The sequence below is a fragment of the Rhinolophus sinicus genome, linkage group LG14 (assembly GCF_036562045.2).
Source record: "Rhinolophus sinicus isolate RSC01 linkage group LG14, ASM3656204v1, whole genome shotgun sequence".
Lineage (NCBI taxonomy): Eukaryota > Metazoa > Chordata > Mammalia > Chiroptera > Rhinolophidae > Rhinolophus > Rhinolophus sinicus.
The window spans coordinates 41,133,658-41,148,966 of NC_133763.1; the positions used below are offsets into that span (position 1 = coordinate 41,133,658).

General features: G+C 39.7%; 1 protein-coding gene across 2 annotated transcripts in view; it reads left to right on the forward strand.

Moving 5' to 3' along the window:
- EEIG2 (EEIG family member 2) overlaps nucleotides 1–15,309 on the forward strand; it is a 68,365-nt gene that overhangs the window by 26,046 nt on the left and 27,010 nt on the right. For both annotated transcript variants that reach the window (XM_074318373.1, XM_019746515.2), the window contains exons 2-4: nucleotides 1,982–2,102; nucleotides 8,948–8,977; nucleotides 13,838–13,954. In XM_074318373.1, the coding sequence (XP_074174474.1) occupies nucleotides 1,982–2,102; nucleotides 8,948–8,977; nucleotides 13,838–13,954 (268 nt within the window). The remainder of the gene's footprint in view (nucleotides 1–1,981; nucleotides 2,103–8,947; nucleotides 8,978–13,837; nucleotides 13,955–15,309) is intronic.

Sequence of the window (15,309 nt, forward strand, 5' to 3'; positions counted from 1 at the left end):
CCTGACAGGCCCAGCACATCAGTATTCCTGCACACCTTTTGTGGGGAGCTCCAGCGGCCACGGCTGATGCCTCTGTCAAGGCTGGAGGCCAAGACATATTGAGAGGAAGCAACAATTAAAAAAAAAAAAATCTGTTTTATTTTTTTCTATTTGTTATTTTCATTGTTCACTGATTTTTTTTAAAAATCGTTTATTTTTGAGTGTACAGGTTAATTACTGCTCATCTTACTGGTGGTGCCTCATGTGGCCTGATAAATACCTCCATATCCATCCTTTGCCAAATTACTCATTCTGCCTGTATTGTGACCATACAAATAAATTGCACCCTTGCTGAATTTCAGGGGAAATGCTCCTACGAAGATAAATACATTCTCTTCACACCATAATTTATTAAATCACCTGAAGATTTCTAATGAAAAAAATAAAATGGCTAAAGTTATCACAGTGAAACCTGTGATAAATTATATGCCCTTGGCTCCCATTTATATGTATATAAATACATGTGTACATACCACATGCAAACAAACATATACTTGATTTTTAAATAATATTTGTTTTTGCAATTCCTGTTCTTGGATTTCTGTGTACTGATGGAGAAATCCATGAAACCAAACTGACTGGTCTTCATACAAATTCATTTTTTTCACCGAGATGACTACAGTTTGATGCCCTATCATATCCTCCAGTTCAGTTATTCCTGACTGTCATCAGCCTTTAAGTTTTCAAATCACCCATCAGTTCCTGTCATTCTATAGAAGTAACCTCACCTATTACTTTCCTAAGAAAATCAGAACTATTCAGCCTGGGCTCTCTTGCCTCTCCCTTTGCTTTCGCCAACTTTCTCTTTATTTTCACCCATTGTCTTTCTTTTCTTCCTATGTTAGAGGAATAGTTATCCTTCTTTTCTAAAGCTAAGCCCCCTATACTTACAGGGAGCAGTGGAGGGGACAGCATGTACAAAGGCCTGGCTACTTGAAAGAGCAGAGTTGTTAGAAAAATATAGATATTCTTTAGTGAACAAGGAAGCTTGTGGGTTAAAAGGACCTGGTTTGAATGCTAGTTCTGCTACTTTCTCCCTCAGTGACCTTGAGTTAACTTCCCTCCTTGTGCTTCATTTTCTTTCTTTCTTTCTTTTTTTTTTTTTAAAAAAAAGATTTTATTGGGGAAGGGGAACAGGACTTTATTGAGGAACAGTGTGTACTTCCAGGCCTTTTTTGCAAGTCAAGTTGTTGTCCTTTCAGTCTTAGTTGTGGAGGGCGCAGCTCAACTCCAGGTCCAGTTGCCGTTTTCTAGTTGCAGGGGGCGCAGCCCACCATCCCTTGCAGGACTCGAGGAATTGAACTGGCAACCTTGTGGTTGAGAGCCCACTGGCCCATGTGGGAATCGAACCGGCAGCCTTCGGCGTTAGGAGCATGGAGCTCTAACCGCCTGAGCCACCGGGCCGGCCCAATGCTTCATTTTCTTTATCTACAAAATGGCTGCCTCCTAGCATTGCTGTGAGATTAAATAGCATGTGATACAGTCAGTAAATGGTCACTGCTGTTGCTGTTATGGCTGGAACAGGAGTAAAGCTATGGCAGTAGCTCATTTTAGAAGAACTATTTGTTTATATTTCTGTCTCTTTCACTAACTGGACTATAAGCCTTTCAAGGCTGTCATTCTCATCTTCGTATTTCAAACATCTAGAAACATACCCAACACTCTAAAGTAAACACGTATAATATGTTGACTGAATGAATAGTGAAGCTTCAATTGATAAGTAAATTCACTTTTTTTCAGTTTCTGTGGATAATTAAAAGCTTCAAAGATTTTCAGATCACATTGTTAAGAATTTGTTTTCTTCATGTTTTCACTGTTTCTGAATACTGGCTTTTAATATATCACTTTCGCATTATAGACTTGAGTGAAAGAGTGTGTACTTTTTAAATATGTCATCAATAATAGTTAATTAACTGGTTCTTTTTATTTTCTTTTCCTTCAGGGAGGTGGTGCAAGCAAACTGTGTTCACTGGAGGAAGAAGTTCTCATTTATGTGCAAAATGAGTGCGAGTGCCACCACAGGCATCCTAGATCCTTGTATCTACAGAGTATCTGTGAGGAAGGTATAAAAATAGCCTCTTACTTCTCCCCTTTCAGAAACCATAATTAGTTCCATAGTCACAGACTCACTTTATTTAGCTCTGCTTTATCCTTCGAACTGTTACATGTAATTTCATTTCACACTTGCAGCAAAAATGTAAATTACTATGACAAATATGGTGAAGAATCCGAAGTTATAAATTAAGATATTCAAGGATCTTATCTCATGGTCACTATGCATAAAAGTATTAACCTTATTTGTATTATTTTGGGGGCTCTGTATATCTATATCCTGCTATTCATTAAGTCCCTCTTTGTTAGGCATTATGTCTGATAACAACCCTGAAAATAGTTGGGGTTTTTTTTCTTCTTTCAATTCTGAGGACAACTCAGGCTCAGAGAGGCTGTTACTTACCTAAATTCACATAGCTAATAAATGGCAAAGGACTCAAACACAAATCTTTCTAATTCCAAGTCCATGTTTTCTTTTTTATAGGTTGAGTCATATTACCAGTAATCTACAGAAGTGGAAACTTAATCATATGTTTCAACTTAATTATATGTAAATATGTGATCCTGCCTTTTTAGGGGGTGAAAAAGAGGGATCCATTAGTCACCAGTACTGGTGAATTAAACAGCTGGCGTTAAAATGTACATTTTTATGTTTTACATTTTATATACATTTAAAAAATTACCAAAGTAATTCATATACATGTTCAAAAATTAAATAGAGAAGGACTTAGAATGAAAATCAGGAGTCCCTTGCTTTGTTCTTTTTCACTCCAGTCTTGCATCCTTCTATATGAGATAAAAAGTTACAAGCATATTTTAGCTTTCTTGTTCTGCTTTCTGAGTGAACTGTTAGCACTGTTATGTGTGTACCTGTATTTCAAATTCTCTTATATTGCTTAATCTACTCAGTTAAAATATAACATATATATGTATATATAATGTGTATATATATATAAAATGTATACATATAATTTGTATATATAAAATGTGTATATATATAAAATGTATATATATATATATAATGTGTGTGTGTGTGTGTGTGTGTATATATATATATATAGAGAGAGAGTTTTAAGCCTTAAATGAAAATAGATCTCTAAAATAGTCGTATTTGGAGCAGCAATAATTGAATAGACGCTTCCTTAAAGGAAGTGTAGTGCAGGGAAAATGTATATGGCATCATACTGACCTGGATTTGAATCGTAGAAATACCACTTATTAACTGTGAGACCTTAGGCAATTCTCCTGATTTTTAAAAAATCAGTCTCCTCATCCCAATAATGGTATAATAATAATTACTTCCTCAAGAAGTTGTGAGGGATAACCGAGATATAAGTAAAGCATCCTAACTTCTTCCCTTTCTACCTTAATTGCTGCTCTTCAATGTGGCTCTTACATTGAAACCTTTTCTAAATGGAGTTCTCATCATGATTTTTGAAAGATGATCAGTCTTTGAATTTTAAGAAAAACCATATAACCAGTTTAGAATAAGGAATAACTGCTAATTAAAGAAACTCGGGGCCAGCCCGGTGGCTCAGGTGGTTGGAGCGCCGGTTCCATCCCCACAAGGGCCAGTGAGCTGCGCCCTCTACAGCTAAGACTGTGAACAACAGCTCTCCCTAGAGCTGGGCTGCCGTGAGCAGCCAGAGGTTGGCATAAGCTGTAGTGGGCAGCTGGGTGTTGCCGCAGGCTGCTCTGTGCTGCCATGAGCGGCCACGGCCAGCATGAGTGGCCAGCAGCCAGCGAGAGCTGTGGTGTGAGCTGGCGACCGGCGACCAACTGCCTCAGCCTGGGGGAGCGCAAGGCTTATAATATCAGCCAGGCTTATAATGGGCCAGGGAGCTGTGTCCTGCACAACTAGACTGAGAAACCATGGCTGAACCAGAGTGGGTGTGGGAGGCGGAAGAAGGGGGTGGGGGGAAAGAAACTCAGAGTCTATGTTTATAAAAACTAAATTTTTTTGCTATTTAAGGTAGGACTTGTTCATCTGAAATAAACCAGTTCCTCATATTACGATGGTTTGGTGTATTAGGGCATATGTAATAAGCTGCTGACGCAGACACCCAAATGTACAATGACTTAATAAGTAAGATAGAAGTTCATGTCTGTCTTGGGTAGTAGCCAAGGATCCAGGGCTGGTAGAGCAGCTCTGCCATCTTCGCCATGTGGTGCCCGTCTTTAGATCCAAAGGAGTTGCTCCAGTCTTGTCATCTCTCAACCAGTGAGAAAGAAAAAGCCACATGAGAATAAACATAAGAACCCATAAAGAAAAATTAGTCAGCTTAACTATGTAAACATATTCTGCATTGAAAAAAGAAATAACCTTAAGCAAAGTCATAAATTAGGGGAAAATATCTGCAAATCACATCAAAGGCCTAATTTTCTTAATGGAAAGAGCACCTTCAAATAAACTATGTACAGTGATCGTGAGGTAAGGTTCTTGAATAATATTTTAATTTTACTTCACACTTGCAGCAATAATTTAAATTACTACGACAAATATGATGAAGAATCTGAAGTTATAAATTAAAAGATCCACAACCCTATAGTTAAATAGGCAAGGGACAGCATAGACATTTCACAAAAAGAAAAATAGCGTAAGCATATAAAAAGTTACTCAGTCTCACTCATGTATATTAAAACTACAAATAAGATACCATTTTTTAACCTATAAATTTGACAAAGATCTAAAAGTCTGACAATATACTCTTGTTGCCTGGGCCACAGGGAAGCAGTCAGTCACCAGTCAACAAATATGTGAGTTCCTACGATGTGCCAGCTACTATTCTAGGCACTAAAAGAACAGCGGTGAGCTGGAATGAGTTCCTGCCCCCAAACATTCTACTTGCTGATTCCAGTTCCATGGCCATCTTCTCCCTGTGTGTCTTCACATCATCTTCCCTGTGTGTGTGTCTGCCTCTATATTCAAATTTTCCTTTTTTTATAAGGACACCAGTCATATTGGATTAGGACCTCATTTTAACTAGATTACCTATATAAAGAGTCTGTTTCCAAATAGAGTCACATTCTGAGGTACTAGGGGTTAATATTTCAGCATACCTTTTTGTGAGGGAGGCCTACAATTCCATCCATAGCAGGCCCTAAGATTATAATAAACCTGGGGATTTATGCTTCTGAAATTAATGGATTAGCTTGTTACAGACCACCACTCCCTCCAAGAACAAACAGAAAAGCTAGAGAAATTATTAAAAATGACTGCTTGAAGGCATCAGAAGTTGCCAAGGCAGTAAGGATTTGAGAGGCTTAGCCTCAGAGACAAGGGAAGTGTAAAGAGGGGAGCCTGACATTTCTTATTAATTTTACCCTTGAAGCATTTGTTAATTTTCAAGCAGTGGTTAAGAAGCTGAGCCAAGGGTGGCTGGTTAGCTCAGTTGGTTAGCACACGCTGCTACTAACAGCAAGGTTGCCAGTTCAATCCCTGTATGGGCCACTTTGAGCTGTGCCCTTCTTAAAAAATAAGTAAGTAAGTAAGTAAATAAATAAATAAATAAATAAATAAACAAATAAATAAAATGGAGAGGCTGAGCCGAAAACAATGACTGAGAGGCTAAGAAGCTGAGCTGAGATTCCAGCAATCTTACAGGACTAAAGGGACAAACACTGGATTCCCAGGCCCATCAGCAGAAGGTGCCTTGGTAAATACCCCAAGCTTTTCACTGGGACTCCCTAACATTTTCAACCTAGAAGGGGGAATATAATGGATATAGATTGGCCCTTATAAAGACTGAAACTCAGCTTCCAATCAGCTCAATCCCTGCTTGGATGAAGATGATCTGCCCCTACCTTACTACTTACCAGAAGCAAATATATATATCTTTTCGGAAGGAAAATAACATTACTCTGAGCTTCAAACTATTTCTTCAAGTAGTCATGCACAAAAAGTACCAAGCATACCAAGTGACATGACTGCATGACCCACAATCAAAAGGAAAATAGGTACTTAAAAACAGACCCATAGAAGATACAGATTTAGAAGATCAAAGGCAGACTTTTTCAATAACCATAATTAGTGAGCAATATGGGGAATTTCATTAAAGCACTAGAAACTATAAAAAAAGAAGCAGATTGAATTCTAGAACTGAAAAATATAATAACTAAAATGTAAAGCTGAAGAAATGAAGATAAATCTCATCAGACAGATTTAATAGCAGGTATACCATAACTGAAGAGAGCTTTGGTAAACTGGAAAATAAGACAAGAAAATATGCAGAATAAATTATAGCCAAAGGGTGGAATATATAGAAGAGTGTAAGACATGGGAAACGGTATAAAGATCTAACATTTATGTAATTGGAGCCCTAGAAGGAGAGGAGTGAGATTGTGGCTGAGACTCTTCTAAGACTGATGGAAAATATCAAGCTATAGATTCAAAAGTCCCGTGAACCCCATTTAGGACAAACAGCAAATCTGACATGTTTAAGTGACAGAAGGCCAGCCTGGAAAGCATGGAGAGGGCAAGTTCTTGGTGATAAGATTGGAGGCACTAGGTCAGGTGGGGCCTTACAGGCCATGGTGATGAGTTTAGATTTTATTCTAATTATAATTGGAATCCATCTGAGGATTTTAATGAGAGACATGGTCTTCTAAGATCACTTCTGCTGAAACATGGAGGATGAATTGCAGAGAGACCACTTAGGTGTTTGGGACAGTTCAGGTGAGGAATGCTTGTTTTGGCATGGAGTTATTAACCGTAGAGGTGTCATGACTCAGGATGGATTTTGGAGATAAACCCCCCACTAATGGATTGGATGTAGCAAATGAGGGAAAAAGAAGAACTGAGGATAACTCTTAACGCTTTTGCCTGAGCTTATAGGTAGCTGATTATGCTATTTCTTGAAATGGCAAAGATTCAAAGTGGAATAATTTGGGGACAGATAAGCAGAGATCAGTCGGCCTCTTTTGGTGATGTTAAATTTGCGGTGTCTGAGACACCAAGTGGCAATGTCAAGTCGGCATTTTAAAATACTAATCTGGCACTCGGAGGAGAAGTTCAGAGTAGGGAGAGATTTGAGAGTCATCAGCATACGGTTTGCGGTTTTTATTTAGAGCCGTAGACCTGAATGGGGTCACCCAGCGAGAAAATGTAGAGAGAAGACAAGAGGCCCTTGGCCAAATTCTGGATCACACTCACACGTAGGTGTAGAATAAATTACTCTTAGCGGGTTCAGGAAAGGAGCAAGAAGGCATACATATCACTTACGTGCTTTTGGTCAGCTCGTCATATTGCCGTAGCACAGGAGGAAGGTAGAAAACATCATTATTTTCGGTAGCCAGGTGTCCAGCTCAAAATAGAGGACTCTGTTACTATGGAGAGGGGGAGAATGGATAATTGGGGTACAACTAGCATTCTTTCTACAGAGGTCGAGTGCAGGTCTAGGTCCAGCAAAGGAGACTGAGAAGGAGCAGCCAATGAGGTCGGAGTAAAACCAGGCAATTGTGGCACCATGGAAGGTTAGAGGAAATGATAAAAGCAAGGAGATGGAGTGGGCAAGCCTCTCAAATGCTCTTGAGAGATTAAGTAAGATGAAGACAGAACCTTTGGCTTTAATAAAAAAGATCATTGGTAATCTTAAGAGCCATTGCAGTGAGAAAATGAGGACAAAAGCCAGTTGGAATGATTGAATAGAGAGTGGGATTCTGCAAATTAAGTCTTTTGAGTAGATTAGTTACAGAGGGGAGCAAAGAAAAGAATGCTAGAAGAGACAAGGATCATCGGAGTAAGTTTTGTTTTGCTTTATTTTACAAAGGGTGCTATTAAGGGAATATGACAATGACCTAATAAGAAAAATTCGATAATTCATAATGGGGTAGATCTGGTGGCACGGCCACACCAGCCTCAGTGGGGCACAGAAGGGGAGGGGCAGCAAATATTCATGAATAATAGAATTTACCGTAGATTGCTTCTCAGCTTATTTAAATTCACCACTTTAATGATAGAAATGGTAGATAATGCATCATGTATCTGGTTTATGGAATAAAGATAAGAGACAGCTCCATCCAGCAAACCTGTTTCCAACAGTGGGTGGGGAGAGAGAAGTTTGGCCCTAATTATAATCGCAAACACTTAAACAGCATATACTGTACGCTAGGCATTGTTCTAAGTGTTTTACACTTATTCTCACATTTGTGTGACAGCCTAAATCCAGAGATTTGACAAATCAATGTACAGTTCTATATTTTAAATTAAAATGGTAAGACATCTGTATATTATTTTGTATTTCTCACTTTTGCCATTGTTTACATTGGATAAGAGGGTTTCTCCTATACTAACACGGAACAACACCATATATATATATATATATGGAAACAGTAAGGCATAGATAGAACAGCGTGTGTAGTACGCTATCATTTCTGTAAAAGAGTATATACATACATATGCATACGTATGCATGGAGTATGTTGGATACCTTCCACAAATTGATAACTGGTTGTCTCTGGCAGGGGTTTTAACTCTTGTTAAAATCTTTCTACAATGTGTTAATATGCTTAACTAAGTAAGTAATTTAACTTTTCTTTGATGATTTGGGTTCCTGCAATGTGTCTAGGACCCTTTTGGCAATTTCTTCAGCAAATAGATTAAATATTAACTTGTCTTCTTAGCATTTGTCACTTTCAGATTTAAGTTAAATTCTAAATAAAAATTCTGATTATTTGGGGGGAGGGGCATCCAAATAGCTGGATATAAGATCATTAGACTTATACTGTCTATATTTGCCAGCATGTAAATCTCTACTTCAGAATTATTTGACATGAAAAACCCAGAATTATTTGACGTATATTTAATTTTAAATCTTTAATCATGTGATAACCTTATAGTATTTTCTATCTTTGGCAGGAATTAAAAGGTGGAAAAACTTATGCAAAGGTAAGTAAATGTTCTTTAACTCTTTTGGAATTTGTAATATCACTCATTGCTATTGACAAAGTTAAAAATTAAACAATTTGCTCTTCTAATTGCTGTTCAGGTTGGCTATCTTTAAATAAGGCAACTTGGACATTGAACAGCTGGAGCCAACAATAAATTATAGTCAGATTCTGTCTAAATGCTGATTATGGGATGTTCTTCTTACGTTTCAGCTTCCTGTCTAGATAATGATCTCTGGTTTGCATTAAGCAGTAGCATCTGTTAATTCAGTCTCCCTTGGAAGTATTCCCAGTCCCACCATTGCCCCCACCAGTGGAGTAGGACCGCTCGTCTGTGTCCTCGTAGCACTCTGCATATACGTGATCTCTCCTTTCTTTACTTTATACGCTTACTAGCTGTAAGCAATTCCTAGTGAATGTGCTCACCTTTTTGCTAAATAGAAGAAAGGAATAATTAGTCATTCTACCAGAAACCCACACACTCCTCTTTTATTTCCAGTCTCTGTGATGGTATCTCCATCAACCCAGTCACCTGAGCCAAGTACTGGGCACTAGTTCCAACCATCACATCTACCTAACTCCCTAAAATTAGCTGCAATGTCAGTTAGGAACCTCTTTGCTATAAGTAACAGAAAACCCTCCTCACCTAGCGATTTTTTTTAAATCTCACTAAACAAGTAGATGTGAAGTAGAACTACTCCAGGATTAGTTAATCCACTGACTGGAGAATGTCATCAAGAACCCATGTTCCTTTTCTCTTTCTGTTCTTCCATTATCTACGTGGTTACTTTGACCTTGGCTAGCTACCCTCATAGTCACCAGGTAGATGGCTGCTTGAGTTTTAGTCTACACATTCAGATATGGCAAAATCCAGCTGCTTCCCCACGTATGACTTTTTTGCCTGAGAAAAGTTTTCCTAGGTGGCCCTCAAAGAAGTTTCCCATCCTTTCATTGTTCACAGCTGGATCATATGCCCACTCCTAAACCATAGCCAATAGGAGTGGATGGCCATAGTTAGCTTAGACCAAGGGTGTCAAAACTGCGGCCCGCGGGCCAACTGCGGTCTGCAATCCATTGTTAATTGGCCCGCAGCAAATTCCAAAAATATATTTAGTTTACTTAAATAAACCAAGTGAGGCAATACGTACTTCACCTCGAGTGAGTGGCCTGGCTGTATGTGTATTTTACCGCATAAGGCCCTTGGTGAAAACCGTTGAAAAAAGTTTTGACACCCCTGGCTTAGATGATTTAACAATGAGTTAGAGGTTTAGTTAACTTTCCTTATGTACATGGATGAGCTAAAAGTGGACACGAATAAAATCAGAGCTCCGCTAGCAAGGAGTATGAGGGCATTGAATGGTGGGATAAGCCAACAACAGGGTCTGCTATCACTGGCAAATCCTCATGATTTCTCCCTTCCAGAAAGCTCTTGAAACCATCCCTTCTCTCCATTCCCAAGTCCACTGCCTTAGGTTATGCCTTCATTATTTCTTATTTAAAGCCAACATTGGCCCCTATCTTTTGTTTTCTGCCTCTGTTGTCTCCTTCCAGGCCTTCCTCTATATAATTGCCAGAGTGATGGTTTTCAAGTTCAAACATGATCATATCATCACCTCACTTTTAGTCCTTCAGCAGCTATCTATTACCTGTAAAGGACAATGAAGTGAAAAGTCTTTAACCCAGTATATTAGACCCACCTTGGTTTGCAGATCATCTGTCTGCATGTGCACATGCACACACGTGCACACACACATACACACGTGCACACGCACACATGCACACACGCACACACGCACATGCACGCACGTGCACACGCACACACGCACACGCACACACGTGCACACGCACACACGCGCACACACTCACTCACACTCATTCATCCTGTGCTTCAGACATACTGCCCTCGTAAACTTCCTGGAAAGCGCCTTGTGACTTGATGTTTTCCCTGCCTTGTGTGTGTTACACTCCTCCCTCCTCTTGTCCTGTCATTCAGACTCAGCTTAGTCATCCCTCCCCGCTGAGAAATTTTCTTTTCCCCTCTTTCTTGCAGTTTGTCTTCCTCTGTCACAGCACTTACACTTTTTTATAGGAATTTGTTTTCTGTTTTCCCTTAGTAAACTGTGAGCTCCTTGAGAATAGGAAGGATTTCATTCCTAATGCCTAACATTACCCGGAATATAGATGCTCTAAGTTATTTGGCAAATGAAGTAACGTTGTCCACAGATACCGTGTTAATGAGACAGTTATATCAGTGAATCAAAAGACAAAATCGTAAGGAAGTATGTACTCTGATACATCACTAGTATGTAACAAGACAGCCCTTACCTGTCCTGTTCATCACTATTTTCCAGTGTCTAGAACAGGGCCTGGCACATAAACAGTGCTCAGACCCTCAGCCTGAACTATCACGTTGGCATACCCCACCTTTTAATGCTTTCTGAATAGGGATTGACCGGATTCTTTTTTTTTTTTAACTTGCATTTTGCTTAGTGACACTGTAATATCAGCATCCCAACAGTGGATGGTAAGCCAACAAGCTGTTTTTTATTCAACAAACATGTATTAACTGCCTACCATGTGCCAGGCATTATTCTAAGTATTGAAGATGCAGCGGTAAACAAAACAAACAAAAATCCCTGCTTTTATAGAGCTTACATTCTAATGGAGGGTTGAAGCGGGGGGGGGGGCAGACAATGAGCTAAATAAAAATGAAATGCGTATGTACATGATGTGATGATAACTACTAAGGAGAAAAATAAAGCAGATAAGGGATGAGGGGGGCTGCTACAGGGTAGGGGAAGTAGGAATGCTCAGCAAAAGCCCCTTTAGAGAGATGACATTTGAACATAGACCTGAATGGAGTGAGGAAGAAAGCAACAAGAAGGTCTAAGAGAGAAGCTATCAGGTGAAAAAACAAAAACAGTAGTTGTTAAAGGCCTTGAGGTGATCTCGGCATTTCCACGGAAACAGGAAACAGACGTTGCGGCTAGAAGAGTAAATAAGGATGGGGAGATAAAGTTGAGGAGGTGGCCGAGGACAGAGGGATCAGAGACAGTCAACACAGAGAACTCTTTCAAGGAGTTGTGCAATAAAGGGGAGCCAAAAAATAGTTCAGTAGACTGGAGAGAGAGGTGAGGGGAGGTTTTGTTTTCTTTTGTTCATTAAGATGGAGAAAATCCAGCATGTTTGTGTGCTGCTGGGAATGATCCAGCAGAGAAGGGAAGTTTTAGAATGCAAAAGAGAGGGAAGAATTCCTGGAGCTGTGAACTTGAGTAGGTGAGAGGAGAGCGGTTGGCCTCAGATGGGAGCACAGCCAGTTCACTTACAGTAAGTGGGAAGGCAGACATGTGGGCACAGATGCAGGTAAGTGCGTAGATGTGGCTGGCAATGAGAGCTTATGAAAGTTAAGTGCTCTTTGATTGCTCTTATCGTCTGAGTGAAATAGGAAGCAAGGCATCATCAGAGTACAGATGTGAAGGAGGTAATGAGGTTATAGAGGAAAGATAATGTATGAACCAGGGCATGTGGGTGCTATGTGGTCATGTAGCCATGTGAGTCTTCACATGCTCATTTGGATGCAGCTTTGTCCTGGCCATACCCAGGCTTTTTGGCTGATCCGTTGGACCCCTACAGGAGGCAAGTGAGTTAGGTAGGTGTTACCTGTGGCTTGCTGTGTTCTGACCTATTGCATTTGGGGCTTGTGGCCCTTCAACTAGTCTCTTAAGTTCTTACCCTTCATTCTTTTTGTACCAGTTAAAAGCTACTAAAATAATGCTCCAGCTGGCAATTAAAATCTTCATCTTGAATGCCATTCATATGTGTGCAGTGTGTGTTTTAAAATCTTAAAGCAGGCAACTTAAAATCACAGCAGTGTCTGAAATTATCACTGCTTTTTATTATGTATTCAGGGAGATAATCGCAAACTCAAAACATTTTTTTGTTGTTGTTAAAAGATTCCCTATATACTTAGTCATAGAGAATAGACTTTGTTAAAAAAAAAAAAAAAGTTATAATGAGGTTGACTTGTTGTACCACTTGGAAAGAAGAAATAGGGTTAAGCAACATCAGGGGAAAGACCGGAGGGCAATGTTTGGTAGCTGCATAAAACAGAGAACAAACGTGGGTAGTGGCACGAGGGAGGGACGGGTCTGAGCTGAACTTCTGAGCAGCAGCAGAGAGGGTCGGTGTGGGCACAGCTTCGAGGAAGGGAGGAAAGGAAGAAGGGTCCCTAAAGAGAGTCAGCTCAAGGGTGACCCGCAAGACAAGGTTACGGAAGATGCTGAAGGAGAAGGGGCTTATACCAAAGAAAGTGTGTGATGCGCTTAAATCATTTGCGTTCTTGTGTGGAGAGCAAGAACTTAATAACCTGCAACTGTCTGCAGTCACCAGGGTTAACTGAGAACAGAGCCAGAACCAGATTAGGGAGAGGGGAGTCTGGTTAGTTTTCTATATGGATATGCAAGTGGTCATGACGGGTCTGCTCGTGTTTCCCACAGGACGGTGTGAGGACCACTGTTCCTTGCAATGATTTTAGTGGTTTGACATGATTAACTTCAACAGTGACATATTTTAATGTGTACAAGAAAAATAGGTATATATTTGGCACATAACATCTGTGATTTCAAAGACTGTAGTGCTTAAGACAAGAGTAGAATAGGTAATAAATTTTTTTACCAAAAGGGACCCAATTTAAAGATGCATTAAGTAGATAACAAAACAGATATTGTTAAGAAGGCAGAAGTTACAAATGACTATAGTTTTAGGTAGCTTGTCTAGAGCATGGGTTGAATGTTTATTTTAAGTAGAATATGTGAGAAGCCTAGTAGATATTCTATTAATATAATTATTCTTCTTTTCATAGCTGGGCTTTGCAGATCTAAACCTGGCAGAGTTTGCTGGATCAGGAAATACCACTCGCCGCTGTTTACTGGAAGGCTATGATACCAAAAATACAAGACAGGATAATTCCATTCTTAAAGTAAGCACGTTTCAAGGTTTACATGTCAACAAATTAAATTCTCTGCATTTTAAATAAGCATAGGTATATACTCTCAAGGGCAAGATGGGAATCAATACTCAGATCACAAGCTGACCTCACCACTGAAATACTCACCATGTAGGGGAAAAAAATACCCAAATCACAGAAACAGTGAAAGTAACAAATATTCACCGTCTTGATCCCAAGGTGTTTCTCTCTGGTGCTTTGACCATTCCGGCAACAGTGCACACAACCACTGCAGCACAAGGGCTCGTTGGGAGGAAGGAGCATGATGAATGGGTAGCTTAAAATGTTTATAACTCCCGAAAGGTCATTTCCAAAGCAGCTGTGGTGGCCACAGAGAAGTCACTGGGCTCTCTTGTCACTAGTGAAGGGATAGGTGGAACTCACTTTGGACGTATGCCCTTTGTTTCCCAGTACCATCGGGGGCCACGCGTTTTGATGGCCACAGACAGAATATACACTTCAGAGAGTTGGTGGGAGCATTAAATGAGAGCTGTTGAGAAAACATTTGTAAAGTGTCTTGTACCTCGTAAGACTCACTGGATAAACCTTTTGCTGTATTTCAGTTAGGTCACCCATGATGGTAAGTTATCTAATGATAAGAAAAATAATTCTGAATAAGAGCTGGATGGTCAGAGTTAGTGGAGCAAAGAATTACCCCATACCTAGTTTTCAAACTCTATTTTCAGTAAATATTTAGCCCTGAAGATGTGAAAATGCATGAAGTGGTTATTATAGCCAGTCCATTCCTTGCACAAATTTAGCAGCTGTAAAGAAAGGGATGTAGCTGGGGTGGAGAGGAAGGTGGTGAAAGAAGATAAGGAGAAAGTTAGAAAAATAACCTGGTATTAACTTCTGTGCACATCTTGTTAATTTTATGGTTTTATGGTGATCTCTATATAGATGAAAAATTTCCAAAGCACTGCATATACCTCTGTGAAATAGATGGGGTTGGATAGGTGGGCATAGATTGTCTCCATTTTGTAGAAGAAGCTGAGACTCAGAAGGTTAAAGGTCTCCCTAAAGTAGTGAGAGGCAGAGCTGAGACCTTCTGCCACCTGGTCAGCCATCTTCTCACGTTACCATGCCGTCAAAGCATCAGACTCACCAGGAGCAGGCGACACAGTTCAGTCTTAGAACAAGCCACTGAATTCAGTTCCTTTATACTTCTTACATAAGAAGATAGATAATCCTTCTCTGAATTATGGTGTTTTTATTAGAAATTGAACTTTGACATTTCAGACCCCCACATTCCTTCCGGCCAGCTCATGGAGTAGTCTCCTCCTGGCTCCCCATTCTCCCACTTTGTCCTACAAAAACCGTATTCTTTT